Here is a 15889-nt window from a genome sequence, read left to right as displayed (position 1 = left end):
TCACTTCATCCCAAGTGCAATAAGCAGGTTGATACTTTGGTGGGTGATGGTTTTATCTGCTTGATTCACTTCAGTCAAGAGAAACAAATAAGTGGCCATTCTAAAACTGACTGGATGGATGGATGGATGGATGGATGGATGGATGGATGGATGGATGGATGGATGGATGGATGGCTAGCTGGATGGATGGATGGATGGATGGATGGATGGATGGATGGATGGATGGATGGATGGATGGATGGATGGCTAGCTGGATGGATGGATGGATGGATGGATGGATGGATGGATGGATGGATGGATGGATGGATGGATGGATGGATGGATGGATGGCTAGCTGGATGGATGGATGGATGGATGGATGGATGGATGGATGGATGGATGGATGGCTGGATGGATGGATGGATGGATGGATGGCTGGCTAGCTGGATGGATGGATGGATGGATGGATGGATGGATGGATGGATGGATGGCTAGCTGGATGGATGGATGGATGGATGGATGGATGGATGGATGGATGGATGGATGGATGGATGGATGGATGGATGGATGGATGGATGGATGGATGGATGGATTTTAAAACCACTTAAAAAGGTCATTTGAAAATGAAAAAGATTTAAATCACTTTGAAGTTGTTTTGATGTTTAGACAATCCAGTGTTCCGGATGTACTTGAATGCACCATAAAAGTGCAGCTGTTGGGAAATCTGGTCAAGACGGTACCAGTGTGTTGTCCCATCTCATATCCTGTGCAGCGTCTTGGACTTGTTGAATGCTGCAAGTAGCTGGATTTGGACTTTAGCTATTTTCTCTCCAGTAATGTTTATAATCCCATACTGTTTAATGTTGTTTAAGATGAGCAATTTAGTCAAGTGCAGGGTGAGCTATGTACCTTATTGCTGTTGTTCCTACACTGAGATAAAGTTCTGGTTTGGTCCATCTTTCTTTCTTGACTGTAGATGCATGAGAAACTTAAAGGTTCAGAAAAAGCAGATTTTAGTGAAAGCTGGGAGTCCTCTCTGTTTTGTTTAGGTATCAATTTTTAAAGTTGAGTTACAGAACATTCCATTGCGCACTTGGTTCCACCCATACACATCCTGCCTGTGTTCAGGTATAAAACAACGCTGTATTTGTTTTGTACATGTGCATACTGAACCGACAAGGCTGCACTTTCGGTGCTTTTGGTATATTACACCTCAACTATTAGGGTACCACTGGTGGCACAAAGACGATTAGAGTTGTGTCCGTCTTCATCTCTATATATTTGATGACCCTTCCACTGACCACAAAGTCTTATATGCATAATGTTTTTATTGCATGAAATTATGCAACAAAAAAACAAGCTTTGAGTAGTAGCAACATTTATTTATTCATTCCTATTAATATATTCTTCTGTCATTTGTTGTGCACGTTTTGATTGTCTGACACTCTATCTTCAATCTTAAACTGTTTTAGATGCATCAACCAACTGGTTAATACTCAAAATCAGTTTTCTGTTGATCAGCTCTAATTGAGGATCAGCAGGTTAAAAAGATCTTTTTAACCTATTACTGAAATGCGTAACTCAGAACTCTCACCGTTTTTGTTCTATAAATACATCCACCCACAGCATGTTCTTTGATGCATTAGTTCAGTAAAATGAGACAAAGGTTTTGGACAGATGTTTTGCTACAAAAATGCTACATAACTGGTCATTTTTTATTTATTTAAATTAACTACCTCCAACAAAAAACTTGCAGCTTAAGTTTTCTTTTTTTCATGTGTCATAGATCTTGGAAAACAAGTCTTATTGGTTGAAATCGTAAATTTAAAAGAAGTCAGTAATGTCCTGGTAAATGCATGTGCTAATCAAACTGGCAGATTTTTTGTATGTAGGTGGTGGGTGCATGATTTTGCAGACTATTAGGTTTTAGAAAAAATCATAAGGAGGATCAAGTTTTTCTTGTCTTTTTCCATCGACATAGAAACATACCATTTTGTGCGCCACCCCTTAATTATTAGTGCCTCCCATCTGGGAACCCATTGCAAAAGTTTATGGAGGCGTCCCTGGGGTAAAAAACCGGAATGCTAGATCAATTAAAGCCAGACCTAGATGATGTGTGCACCTGCACACAAACAACGCTTTACTCTGTGCCGATATAACACCGTGCGTAAAAATCCTTGGTGCCTCGGTGCGTCAGGTGCCTTATTTCCTTAATGCAAATGCACCGCTCAGTGCGTGCTCTCACACCTCCTTCTCCTGGTGTCCTGCCCTCAAGACGGACCGCTAGCCGCCTCTGCTCCTTTAAGGCAATGAGGAATTAAAGCGTCTGCAGGGGCAGGGGGAGAGGGTTATTCTGTGTAATGCTCAAAGAGGCGGTGAGACTGCGATCAGAGAACGACAGCGGGGAAGATGCGCTTGCTCGCTTCTTGCTGGACGCAAAGAGGCGATGAAGATGGTCTTGACTTTGGAGTCTGAACAAAACAGCGTCTTTTTCATTTTCGCATCCTCTCTCCACTTTTTTGCCTCATTGTTCTATTAGTTGGTCAATTTTTAATTGTCTAAAACTATTTTTTCCCAAGGATGACCCGGGAGTTTATGTTTAATTTAGATAATCGAAGCTTCTGATTTGTTTATTTTGCAAATTTAGTCTGGGCTAATTGGGGAAATAATTTCTGGCACCAGGACCCGACTCTGACTCAGCATCACACACACCTGGGCTTTACCACTTCAGCATCCCCTTTGAATAACAGGGAGAAGCAGCAAGACGCGGAGCACAAGAGGAGAGTCTGCGCGCAGCGCTCTCCCCAAGACAATCACAGAGCCTAATTTTGTCCTAGGGAAAAAAAAAAACAGAACAGCAAAACATAGGTCAGCGACACGAAGTAAAAGTAGGAAGTAGATTTTAAAATAAAAAAAAGTATAGAGACTAGAACTGGTTTGCTTCAAGACCCACGCAAATGTTTAACCTTACACCAGGCGCACTGAAGAGAAACCCAGGGAGGCACCGGTCGGAGGAAGACGAGAAAGCATAGCTTTGGGGGGATTGAACGGAGCAGGGCATGTGGATATTGGCTTTTATCTTCCTCCAGAGCATCTTGAATGGTAAGTTTATAATCTGCCACTCAAATGTCTATTACCTCCTGCAGAAAACTAAACAAAAAACAAATCAGTGTCAGGCTGCTAAATGACTGAAGGGGTGGGTGGGGGGGGGGGGGGGGGGGGGGGGGGGGGGTCACCTGTGACCCACACGGAATGGATTTTATACGGTTGTGGAAAGGTTTGACACCGCTGATGGAGGGAAAGGGCGACGGGTGAGGTTTGAACTGATGAATCTCTCAAGCTCTCCTGCAAAAATACAAATTTCTGGCCTTCAAAAGCACATCCTGAGCCAAATGAAACCATGATATCGTTTATTGGGCGTTAGTTCATAGATAAAAATTAAAATGCATTGATGGATTTTGTGTTTTATTCAAAGTTTTAATTAATTTAATTGCGACAAATTAATGTTTTTTTTCCATTTTAATTTCAAACACATCCTGTCACATCTTACTTCCACTGAGGCCCTTAGTAATGAGTGACGTCTTTAATGTAATAGACATTTCGTTTAACCCTTTCCCCCTCCCCCACTGTGAACATATTTTTCAAGTTCATGTGGGCTTAAATGAATGAAAAGGTGTTCAATTGCCAAATATAAAGACACTAGCATGCACATCCTCTTTGCATTAAGATTATTTTAATTTCATTCATTGCTCTTAATGCATCATTTCTACAATCATTTTCTCATATGTTTTGATCAGTTTTATTAATCCTGAAATGCAGTTTAAAGATATTAGTTAAAAATTATTAAGTCTGTTTAATTTAGAAGTAGATCACACAGAAATAAATGTTTGAACCACATTTCCCTTTTTCTCTTTAAATAATAAGTCATGTTTACATCGTATGCATTTTTGTGTCACTGCTGTTACCAATCACAGATTTTTTTGTGCACCCATATAATGTATCCATAATCAATGGTGGAAAATTGATACAGTTTATTGCATTCACTTACTGGCCGGAGTGTCTCCTACAGGGAGGGATTATGGCTGCCTGGGTGTGTACGAAAACAGGGGGAAGGCACAGGGAGTGTTAGATGAACGAGAAGGGAAAGAAAATAGTAACATGTCCGTAAGAAAACACACCAGGACGATATGTTGGGGTCCATTCACGTACCGAAAGTAAAACCAGCCAATTGTTGGCTGGCCTTGTATGAAAAAATGGCTAAAATGAAAAGATGAATTTGCAAATCAAAAATTGGCAAAATGGAGATTTACAGGTATGAATGTGTTTAACCGCATCAAGGGGCTGCAATATGAGATTTCGTATCCCCCCCAAAATGGATTTTTCTCTCTAGCCGGAATGATAAAATACGGCTTCGAAATTGATTTTTGTTTCTGTGTCGACTGTTTTTTTTTATCGGAGCTGAGGCAGCCCTCGGTCGGCGCTGTTTATTGATACTGACTCCATATAAAATGGTATCTCCCTCAGCCCAGCTTGTGCTGAAACTCATAAAGGAACAATAAGGAATCCTCATTAATCATAATCATCTGGCTCTGACATTAGATCAACCACCATGCAAGATTGTGTCCATTTATTGCAGAAGGGATTATTAAGGAGGCCTGTGGCAAAAAACTGATAGGGATTAAGCCGCATTCAGCGTTCAGTGGCAGACGTCATACTTTTCCATGATGTCTCCTTGATGTTGTATGATGCATATGTTTCCATCCGTTGCTGTTACTTGATTTCTCCATCACTGTAGCAGAGCCTGGCTCTAAGACTTTGTCCTCTGCGGCTGGATGTTTTGTTGATTATCATGAGAATGAGGTGTTCATCGGCTGAGCAGTCGTTGTCAGAATGAATGAATGACCTTGTAGATTGAAGCCAGCGAAGAGATTGAATTCCAGACAATTCTTGCTGTTTCCTAGTTGGGCCTGCTCTCACTGGCCTGTCTCTATGGTAACCTGCTTAATGGGCGTTGGGAGCTTTGTCCTAAGCCCCCCCAAATCTAAACTTACAACACAGTGTGGAAACCTATATCTTGTTTTGCTTGTGGGGTCCTTTAGCCAGAGTATGGTTGGATCAAACCTCTTCACAATTTGGGTACCACTACAAAATGGCAGAACCAGAACAAAGCAGGAAAGGGAGGAACAACTCCTTACTCAGATGTCAGAAGACAGAGTTGGTCTACAGGTCTATGAATCCCAGCACACACTGTTGCATTAGATGTGTTAAATAGACAAATTGCAGCCAAATGGGTTGATTGTCCCTGTCTTAACTATTAAATGGCAAGCATATCATTGTTGATACACGTGTCTCGAAAAAAACAAATTTTGTACTATCTTCAAAACCTATGATGTACTATTGTAAATTATGTTTACGTGTGTCATGTGTTTCTTCTTAAAGCATACATAATGCATAATTTTAATGTGGCAAATGTGGTACATGTTACTATAAATGCCTAATGTATCAATTATGATACAAAAAACTATTAAAATCCAGGTAGTGTTTCAAACTGAATTTTTTTCCGTTTTATTCAAATCATACAGAAAAGTCAAACTTAACTAACTTAATTCTTTTGTGTAAATATTGTGTAGAAAAAGACTGATGATCAATTGTGTTTGTATAGAGCTATGAATTGTGAGAATCGTGGATTACAGTAAATCAGGGTTAATATGAAGACATATTTAGATATTTGAATTTTACTGGAAGATGAAAATAAGACATATTTCTCCGGTGAAATTTTTTTATATGGACAGGCTTTGGACTGATGAGATGGTTTCTGGATACCATTTGAGAAGATGATGAGCTCATTTTTACAAACGCAAACCAGTATGATACATAATTTCCAACCAGAACTACTACACTTCTATCAACCACTGAAGGTATCTCTCTGAATTGCCCTCTTTCAGCAAAGATAATGCATTACTGGCAAGATGTCTCTTAGCCAGCTAGGGAACTGAGTTTAAGTTTTATGCGTTATGAAAAATCAGGCAATTTTACGGGAAGGGTAACAAAACAAAACAATGACAGAAACACATGAAAAGTTCTGGACTTATATATATGTTGTGCATTAACACCTGTGCAGGCATGTAGCTCATCTGGTCAAAACACCGGCACATGTTGCTCTGCTTCTTCTGTTCATCTACTTTCAAACCACTAATACATGTACAAAAAACAGATTTAAACAACTTTTAGAGCAAGACCATAAACATAAATCTTTATACACATTTTAGACAGATTAAGAATGCAAGCATATTGTTTTAACCATGCAACTTGCTCAACTGCACAGTCAATAAACCACAACAAATATACATAACCAGGACATTTCATGTGTCTCCATTATTTTGTCTATATTCCTGTATATTTGGTTTTTAACAAATAAGAATTAAAGTCTGCTCTTCATCTACATAGAAACATCCTGTCAGCAGAGCGTCATGTCTGTGTTTCAGGGGAACTTTGGTGAGTTAACTTCAAAGAGTTGCTGCTACTGTACGAGAGTGCAGTAGTTCTGGTTTGGAAATTTCAACAGTTCATTCAACTTTCTCTCTGATAATACATAGAAAGCATCTTGTCAGCGCACAGCATGTCCAACTTGAATGTATATTGACAATTGAATTGTTCATCTGACACATTTCATAAATATGCCTTCATTTATACAGTTGTTCACTCACTTTCTTTGCTTTCAAAAGGAATTCAGTCTTTCTTCACACTTTGATGTTGCTACCACAATATCACGAAATGAAATCTGGCATTTTTATATGATTAGTAGACTTTATTTTGTGGACTTTTAATTGATTGTGTATGATATTAAAATTAATTAATGAGGAGAAAACTGGTTGGTCTAAATGTAGATCAAATATCTCCCACTAAATCTGGGTCATGTATAGAGGTAACTGACTCATGTGTAAATGAGGTCTATATGTAGCCTCAACACTGAAACGAGGTCCATTGCTCAATGAGTAGACATGGTTGTGATACAGTAACTCTGTAAGCCTTGCTATCTGAAAATTGCAGCAACACTGCTTAAAATACTGCATTTGAATTTCATTTTGGTCGATAACAGACAAAGGTTTTTTTTCATGTTCTGGTGTTTAGCCATTCTTACCTGCTCCCTAGTGTTGCCTATTGTTTAGAAGAGATATAGCCATGAATGCAGTAGGTGTGATAACTTTGTGGTGTCAACTGGCTTGAACCATGATATTGAATTAACCTGTTTGTTTTGTAACCTAATAAAATTACTTTTATAAAATCTTTAATAACATAACTTTATGAATTATGTAAGCCAAATCAATATAAATCACAAATAGTGTGGCAACCATCAGAGCGGAGGAAATAGAGCAAGCTGGATTCTAAGTTAACTTCAGTGAATCTCTCTATATAAAAAATGCATTTTAAGAAAACTAAACAGAGCTGATTGGACATTATTGCTAACCTGTGATCGTGGTGTTAATTTGACAAATCCCCCCTTTTACTCCATGTTCCACATGTTGCATGAAAATGAAGGTTTGTGTATTGCATGTTTTTTTAGGAAATTGAGAATTAATAAATAAATAAAAACTAACTCTAACGAGTATTCCATACACCACGGTTTTTGTATCAAAACTTAATTTTAAATATATAATGTATGCTAATAAAAGAATGGGTTTAACTTTGTCATGTTATTAGAATGGATATCTTAAAATGTACATGATTTAAGTGCTTTTCATAAAAACAATAAAGCAACAATTTTTTTAATGCTGCTAAAATGATGCAACATTGATTATTACAGCTATAATATTGTTGTCTGTGACATTTATTTATTCTCATTTTCATTTTGATATAGAGGCTCAGGCAAAAATAAACACCCACCAATTTTCGTGGTAGTACTCTATTGCTAATTTTTATTGCTAATCGGACCAAATATTATCCTTTATGCCATCCTGCTCTTTATAGAGCATGACAGATGTGACAAGCTTATACTAGCTGGGTAATTAGTTGGGTTTTCTGCTCTGATTTAAAGGTGTGCTACACGTAGCTTGCCAACACTAATTTTAAAGCAGTTATACCTTAATAACGGTGAAAAGTGGAGCTCCTTTAGTTTCCACACCATGAGTTTGCAGTACCTGGAAATATTTCCAAACAGCCAACTCTATCTGTCTTGTAAACAAGGAAAAGATTAAGTACCCCTTTTTCAGCCAGCTGACCTGCAGCCTGTGCACCAGTCTAAACTAAATACAGCCAGGGGAAACTATGGTCACTCTGGTCACTGCAGCACCCTAGTGTAATTAAAAAGGATTTCTAACTGAGAAGGTTCAACATAAAATTTTTGCGATTTTGAAACAATACCTTTTCCAAACCTTGTTATAGACTGATATTGGGACACTGTCCATTCCATCATACCTTGCTTTTTACAATTAATGCAATGTACAAAAAAAATGAAATCAAAAGACAGCTTTGAGTCGTAGGTCTTATCAGACACACTCACAATATGTCGCCTTCTGCAGCTTATCTCTTTATTTAAGATTTCATAAGTCTGCTGTCGCCGGCCCTCACCAATGTTTAGGCTATAAATTTAGCCATCATCACAGAAGAAAAAAACATGAAATAACTGCTTGAAAGTTGCCTCTAGGCAAGAGCACAGCAAGCTAAACTGGCCTATTCAGATCCTCATTGAAAAGCTATAATGAGACAGGGTGTTTCACAGAGCCCCCACAAAGGCTGTGATGATTTGTAGACATACACGGTGCTTCGTCCCTGTGCTCGTGGTTTAAAAAGGACTTATCTTGTTTGCTGTCAATAAACGAGCATTTATGCAGAGGTCATCAAATCATGCAATCAAATTTTGATCTCAATTAGCTGTGACCTTTAGACATGCACACACACACACACACACACACACACACACACACACACACACACACACACACACACACACACACACACACACACTCTCTGAACTAAAGGAGCTCTTTCAGAACATCCAGTCGTGTGCAGCCTGTAGCACGCTAAATAGCTGCCAGCTTCAGTTAGCTTGCCAATTTTACATGACCTCACGTTATTAGCAACCTGAAACTCTGGATGGAGATGTTGGAAGGACTGGGAGGGATAGATGGATTAAATCTGGCCACAAGTAGAAGGAGTGAGCTGGACTTTGTAAGTTGATAAATCTACATGAGGGCAATGAAGGCAGTGTACTTATAAGAGCCCATTTGTTGGAGTTAAAAGGCGATTCTCAAGTCTGCATGAAGATGCACAGTGATAAGTGGTGTCCATAGTTAGTGTCCTGTAAAGAAATCTGATCAGCTTTACAGCTGCACTCACAGCCATTAGTCTGTTTGCCAAGTAGGACAACAAACAACAATTAGGGTTTGGTTGTGCAAGAATATAGTTGCCCACTGAAATTAAATGTACTCATGAAAACAAAGGGTATAGTCAAGTTGTGCAGTCTTACTCTGATTTGAATATCTAATGGACTAAATTAGGTTTACAAACCCACTTACTTCTTGCTCACCTGAATGAATTATAAAATGTTTTGTTAGGTTACGTTGCATGATTCCAGTTGAAAGAGTTGCTAATGTTGGGTAATGGATACCCTGATGTGTGATCATAATAGATATCCCCTAGCTCATACATCTTAGATCTATAATGAGGGCTACTCTACTGTACCATTCCTCCTCGAGTCTGTCTAGCTCTCCAATTAGGCGCAAGCTTTGGTGGGTCGGTGTGTGTGTGTCTGTACATGTGTGTGTACGTTTCACCCAATGTAAAATCTAATTACTGATCACACTGTGTCTGTCTGGATTTCACTGAATCAGAGGTGTAATTGCACAAGCCCGCGTGTAAATGTCGTTTGCATTAAAATGTTAACGATATCATTTAGCATCTGCGGGGAAGAGCGGCAAAGCCCTCGGCAGCCAGATGTAGTAGGTGTTTGATCATGCGTGCAAAGTGAGGTTGTAGTACATCTGGCATGGATTTCCCTTTCTGACAGGGTTCCTAGGCAGAAAGGATGTTTTTAATTCACTCAGCACCTGTCAAAGTGACATGTTATATTATTGTGCTGAGCTGCACAGATACTGTAGAGGCAGGATCGAGTTTAAAGAATCATCTGACAGAGAGGAACTGTCCAGAACAAGAAATATGTACTGCTTCTATGTAGTGCTGAAGCACATTTTTTTAAATATATTTTTTAATAATCTTAAAACAGTCCAATGCAAAGAGTAAGATTTTCTTTCTTTCTTTAGTGTGTCAGCATTATAAACTACTGTATATAGAGTTAATGTACACTGCTACTAAAAAGCAAGAAAGCAAAACAAAAAACAACCAAAATGATGCGGATTTTTTTAAAACACTCAACTTTACTTTTTGATGCACACAGACTAACATGCTGCTGAAAACATATTTAATCAATTATTTTTACAGATTCCACATGAGCAGCATTTATTGCACCAAAATCACGTCTTGCACTTAAAACGACAAACCACAACTACAATATATTGATTGTTCAAATTATCCAGAAATCATAAATCGGATCTTGGAATTAAGTTGCACTCATATTAATAGTGTTCCGGCTGAACGTTGGTAAACCAGTAACATTTTATGATAGTTGTGGTCAGTGACCAGGCTAACTAAGTTCAGCAGTTCAAGCCAAGAACAAAGATATTTCTATTTTTGTTCACTCAAATTCAGCAGCAACATGCTTGCTAATGGAGGTTATACTTGAAATCTGACTAATTTAATGAGAGACAAAATGTCAGAAATTACAGTAAGCACGGGGCTGCACGGTGGTACAGTTGGTAGCACTGTTGCCTCGCAGCAAGAAGGTCCTGGGTTCAATTCCCATCCACAGGTCTTTCTGCATGGAGTTTGCATGTTCTCCCTGTGCATGCGTGGGTTCTCACCGGGTACTCTGGCTTCCTCCCACAGTCCAAAGACATGCCTGTTAGGTTAATTGGTAACTCTAAATTGCCCTTAGGTGTATGAATGAGTGTGTGCATGGTTGTTTGTGTGTTGCCCTGTGATGGACTGGTGACCTGTCCAGGGTGTACCCTGCCTCTCACCCATAGACTGCTGGAGATAGGCACCAGCTTCCCCACAACCCACTATGGAATAAGCGGTAGAAAATGACTGACTGACTGAAAATAAGCACATCGTTGCCACAGACAGAACTGTTTAAATGTTCCAACTTGAAACTCAGCAATTCTGACTTCTGCATATAAAAGTAACTAACATGGTCTCAAGGTTTTCTTTGTTCTGCCAGATTGTCCTGGTTCCCTCATCTTTTTAATCCATCCCAATTATGTTTAATGCCTGTTCTTTTTCCATTAGGCTGGTTCATCCTGCTTTGAAAAGCTCTGGTGGAAGTTGCCCCTCTGCTACTTTGTACCACCGTTTTTTATATACATATTGCCATTTTATCCCATTCTTCTTTTGTGCATTTTTATTGCCTGTGTCCTTGCTTTATTTAGGAGCCAAGTAATTATTTGTTACTGAGTTTTGACTGAAGAAATGCTCACTTTGTTGCTCTGTTTCCTTGTTTTTTTCAAAATATTCTTTTATTAAATAATAAAAAAAGCAAAAAAGCTACTAGAAACACCAAAATTTTAAGGTTTTTCCATACCCCCTGTATATTGTGATAGGACAATCTATAATTGGGTTTTAAAAGATTATAGCAATATATTTGGGAAGACACATTCTGTTACTCCACAGCATCTGAACTAGTTTTAAGTGCAGACTTTAATGACACCATTTCAAAATGTTTTTTTTCACTATCATTAACATTATCCACATAATATTTTAGCCTACTTCGTGTTGCCAGACAAGTTGTATTCACATAATTTCTTGAACAGGTTAGACATAAAAAAAATAAAAACTTAGGAAATCTGTTAGGGGGTAAATACCTTTTCACATAAAATATTGCATAAAATATTATAAGTATATATGAATAAAAACACATGTTGATAGCAACTGGATAGCACTTCAAGACAGGCTTAACTTTGAGGAGAAATCTCGTAGCATTTTAAAATTGCAAGGTCTTGTGAACTGATTATACTCCTACTCTTCAGTCTGTAAAGCAAACATATTACCCCCTATTCCAAGGTTGCTTGGCAAGGTAATGCTCAGGGTAGTGCGTTGTGTGAATATTCACATATGCATCCTGTCTTCTGCTGTGTTATAAACGGTGCACTATTCTACTGCTGTTGTGCAACATCTAAGCTCCTGTTTATTGTGAAAGACATTGGGTGGAGGTATTATGAGTTTCCTATCTATCCCGCATCCACTCAAACATTCACATTGCACCTCATAAATTCTGCCTCTTAATCCAGTCCTCCACGTAGCCAGACCAGGCTTTGAACTCAGCGACCAAAAGGCAGAATTGATCTCCGCTACTGAGGCCTGAATGTGATGCATGATAATAGTTCTGCAAACCAGTATCTCCAACACTAATTTATGTGCGCCTTTCTACACACATTACACATTACAGACATTGTGTGCAAAAATAAGAAAATAGAGAAATATATACATTTTTCCTTAACCTCACTGCGGGTTTTCAGTAATTGTATCATTGCTGCCTTTGTAATCCTAATATTTAGGGCTGCATTTCCTGTGGACATTTCACCATCACATCTGCCCACCTTCCAGATATTAAAGTAAACTAAGGGATAATGGAAGAGGCAAAGCTGGATAGACAGTGTGACAGAAAGACAAATGGGTCCAGCTTGGTTTCTCGACACTGCTCTTTATTTTTAAACCTGGCACAGATGCTAAGATTTAAGACCAAGCTGGTAATGGTTATTTTTAGCCCACCATTTTTAAAGCGCTGTCATCTTGTTGGTAAGATGCTGGGGTGTGAAGTGCTCTTCACTGTGCATTTGTTGGTGTTTATGTGAATCTCCAAACACTTCTTTTATTGTATATTGTGAGGTGTGTGTTCTTGGGTGTACATGCTGCTGTAAATGCAAGCTTTTAATTGGAAGGCTGGATGGGTGGGTAAGGGTGTGACATCAAAAGGAGCCACAGGAGTCTGATTTATGCCCTTCCAGCCACCCATCGATCCCTCAGCCTGGTGTGAGACTGAGTGCATTGTCAATAATCTTAGCACTTTGTGGTATTCCTAGATTCCCAGACCTCCTCTGCTCACTGGAAGGTGTGATGCTGCAGTAAGCCATCTTGTGCAAGATCAAATAAAAGGGCATGGGGCTTGGCTGCAGTACGTTTGATTGCTGGGTAATCTAGCAGTGAAAAGATCATTTTGCAGTTGCTGTGCTGTTGACAAAAATAGAGAACTGGTGCTATTGTTTGTACAAAGGAAGGTAATTTAGACAAGGCCCTGCAGGGGTCCCTTAAAGCATGTAGCAGTGATGCACATTGTCTGTGTTGCTAAGTGTTGACAAGACACTTGGCAACACAGAGATGAGGTCTTTCATGGGTCTCTTTATCTGGACCATCCATTCCCAAAAGTGATTATGCTAATAAGTGTTTGATCAGATGATTAAATTGATACCCAATTTATCTAAAGCACTAAATGCCCTGAATACATTTGTGCCTGATTCACTGCCAAGCTTCATATGGCATTAGTCTATTGGTGGCCTAGTCACAGACAGAAAAGATGACCAGAAATAAGAGGAAATAAACTGTACATAAATATCTTTTTATTTAGGCAATGCCTCATAAAGAAGATGGGGTTTATATAAAGCAAGCTGTGGGGACTGAGGGAGTGAGGAGCAGAGAGAGAAAGGAGGAGAAAATAAGTGCGCCTTACGCTGGGGATGGGGAGGGGGTGCTAAAAGGAGCCGTGCTGTGGTCCCTTAAGTGTTGAATAAACATGCTTGGTTTAGCGAAATTGCAGTGATAAATGTTTAATATGATAAGTCCATAAAGACGATCAAATGAGTCTGGAGTATTAAAATGAGCGCAGCACACAGCAGCAGCTTACAGAAGCAAAGAGCAAGGTGAGGGGGCAGGGGCTGATAATGGCAGGCAGAGTTAACAGGATGAGAGAAACCAGCTGCTGTGACATCAACATTAACCGGCCCAGCCAGCTGCTCGTTGTGCACGGCTCCTGGACAAATCAGGGAGCGGTGCTGGATCTTTAAAGGGCTACAGCAGCCCTGTAATTCTATTACTACCTGAGCAAAATTTGTAGTCAGAACAGCAGGGTTTTGGTACCACTAATGCCAACCATTACCACATTTTGAGTTGCCCAGCTATTCAAGATTACTGGAACGAGCTTCATACCATTTCCTTCCAGTGGTAGACTTCTTTTTTGGGAGATTTGACTCTGGATTATTGGAATGCAAACGTTAAAAAAATACTTCGTATCCCGTGGTTGCCAGTAAAAAAACAATAGCCAAAAAGTGAGTCACCCAGCATTGAGGACTAAATTGACACAACATATGACATTTGTAATGGAAAAACTGTCTTTTCCACTGAGGGTACAATTAGATACATTTTCTTTGATTTAGACTAAAGGGGCTATATATAAATGGGCCATATATAGAACGTTAGTTCTGACTTTACATATTTATGTATGAGATGAGGGTTGATGAACGGTTTTGTTTCAGTCACTTATTTTACCTGCATACTATCCGTCTGGGTTTCTTGCCTCATTTTCTTAACACCTCTCGATGTACTGTCTAACACAAGGACCACCTGTGGCGAGCTCCCCCACCCTGTTCCATTGTGTTCGCTGTAAAAACTGTAAAACCAGAGGTTGTAATGGTGATTAATTTTTCCATCTGTAATTATTAAATGTTTTTCAAACTGACATTTTATTTTAAAAAGAACAGCATGGTTGCAAGAGACTTTTCAAAGAAGACTACAGAAGTGCGGCAAAAATTGCAGAGTGGTACCAGTAATTAGTTAAAAGGAAACAAGGCTAGAACTGATAAAACTACTCAAATAACACCTTCAATGTAAGTATGAACTGTAAAATGTAACACAAGATACCAATAAAAATCAAAGTCAAAGTTACATTGTATTGGCAAAAGTATTTTCTCATCTGCTCATCTCTCATCTGGGAAGGCTGTCCACGAGGTTTAGGTGGGTACTTATGGAAAAATTTGTCTCGCTTTCTAGAAGCACATTTGGCAGGTCAGACACTGATGTTGGATGAGAAGGCCTAGTATACTGAAGCATTCAGACCCTCTTTCACTATAACTTAGAGGTCAAGCCGACATCACAATCTCCTTTGCACCAAATTTTACAGTTGGCGCCATGCTGTCAGGTAAGGACCGCTTTCCTGGCAGATGCCAAGCTCACATTTGTTCATTGCCAGACTGAGGGACATTATTGGTCACGCCAGAGAACTTGTCTACACTGCTCTTGAATCCAGTGGCACCACTGCACCCAACACTTTGCATTGCACTTGGTTATGTGGAGCTTGGAGGCAGCTACTTTGCCAGGGAAACTTCTTCCATGCAGTTCTCTACTCGTTGTTCTTAATCTAAGATGAAGGCTTTAGGACTCAGAAAGGTTGTTTTGGACAATGCAAGCTCTGTAAGAAAATTTTCCTGTGCTTGATCCCCGACTTCCGAGTCTGTACTAAATTAAGGGCACATTTTGGATATTTTTAAGAATCCAGACTGGATTTGATCATCCTTCGTATAATATCCAGAGTACTTACAAATATAGTTTGGTCATCTATGAAATAATTTTGATGAAGCTCATCAGTGGCATTAAACTGATCAATATCTTTTCAGTTGAATTAAGTTGCATAATAAAAACATACATTTTTTTTTTCCAATTAAGCTTTCATTGCAGGATTGGGGCTTGGGGAATGGTGGAAAGGACTTGCCCAGGGCTACATTCATGCAAGAACCACCACTGCTCGTCAGCATGATAGAGCCTTGTTTAAAGCGCTAAATTATGTGAAGTGAATCAATTGCTTTATTTA

General features: G+C 39.2%; 1 protein-coding gene across 3 annotated transcripts in view; it reads left to right on the top strand.

Moving 5' to 3' along the window:
• Window positions 1-2294: 2294 nt before the first annotated feature.
• dscamb (Down syndrome cell adhesion molecule b) overlaps window positions 2295-15889 on the top strand; it is a 164797-nt gene continuing 151202 nt past the window's right edge. Inside the window, exon 1 of one of the 3 annotated variants that reach the window (XM_047392204.1) lies at window positions 2295-3081. In XM_047392204.1, the coding sequence (XP_047248160.1) occupies window positions 3039-3081 (43 nt within the window). In that variant the 5' untranslated portion in view covers window positions 2295-3038. The remainder of the gene's footprint in view (window positions 3082-15889) is intronic. The other 2 variants (XM_047392202.1, XM_047392203.1) reach the window with 2 other exon arrangements.

The sequence above is a fragment of the Girardinichthys multiradiatus genome, chromosome 18 (genome assembly GCF_021462225.1).
Source record: "Girardinichthys multiradiatus isolate DD_20200921_A chromosome 18, DD_fGirMul_XY1, whole genome shotgun sequence".
Lineage (NCBI taxonomy): Eukaryota > Metazoa > Chordata > Actinopteri > Cyprinodontiformes > Goodeidae > Girardinichthys > Girardinichthys multiradiatus.
The sequence above is the reverse complement of the archived record's forward strand: the minus strand, read 5'-3'. Positions and strand labels throughout refer to the sequence as shown.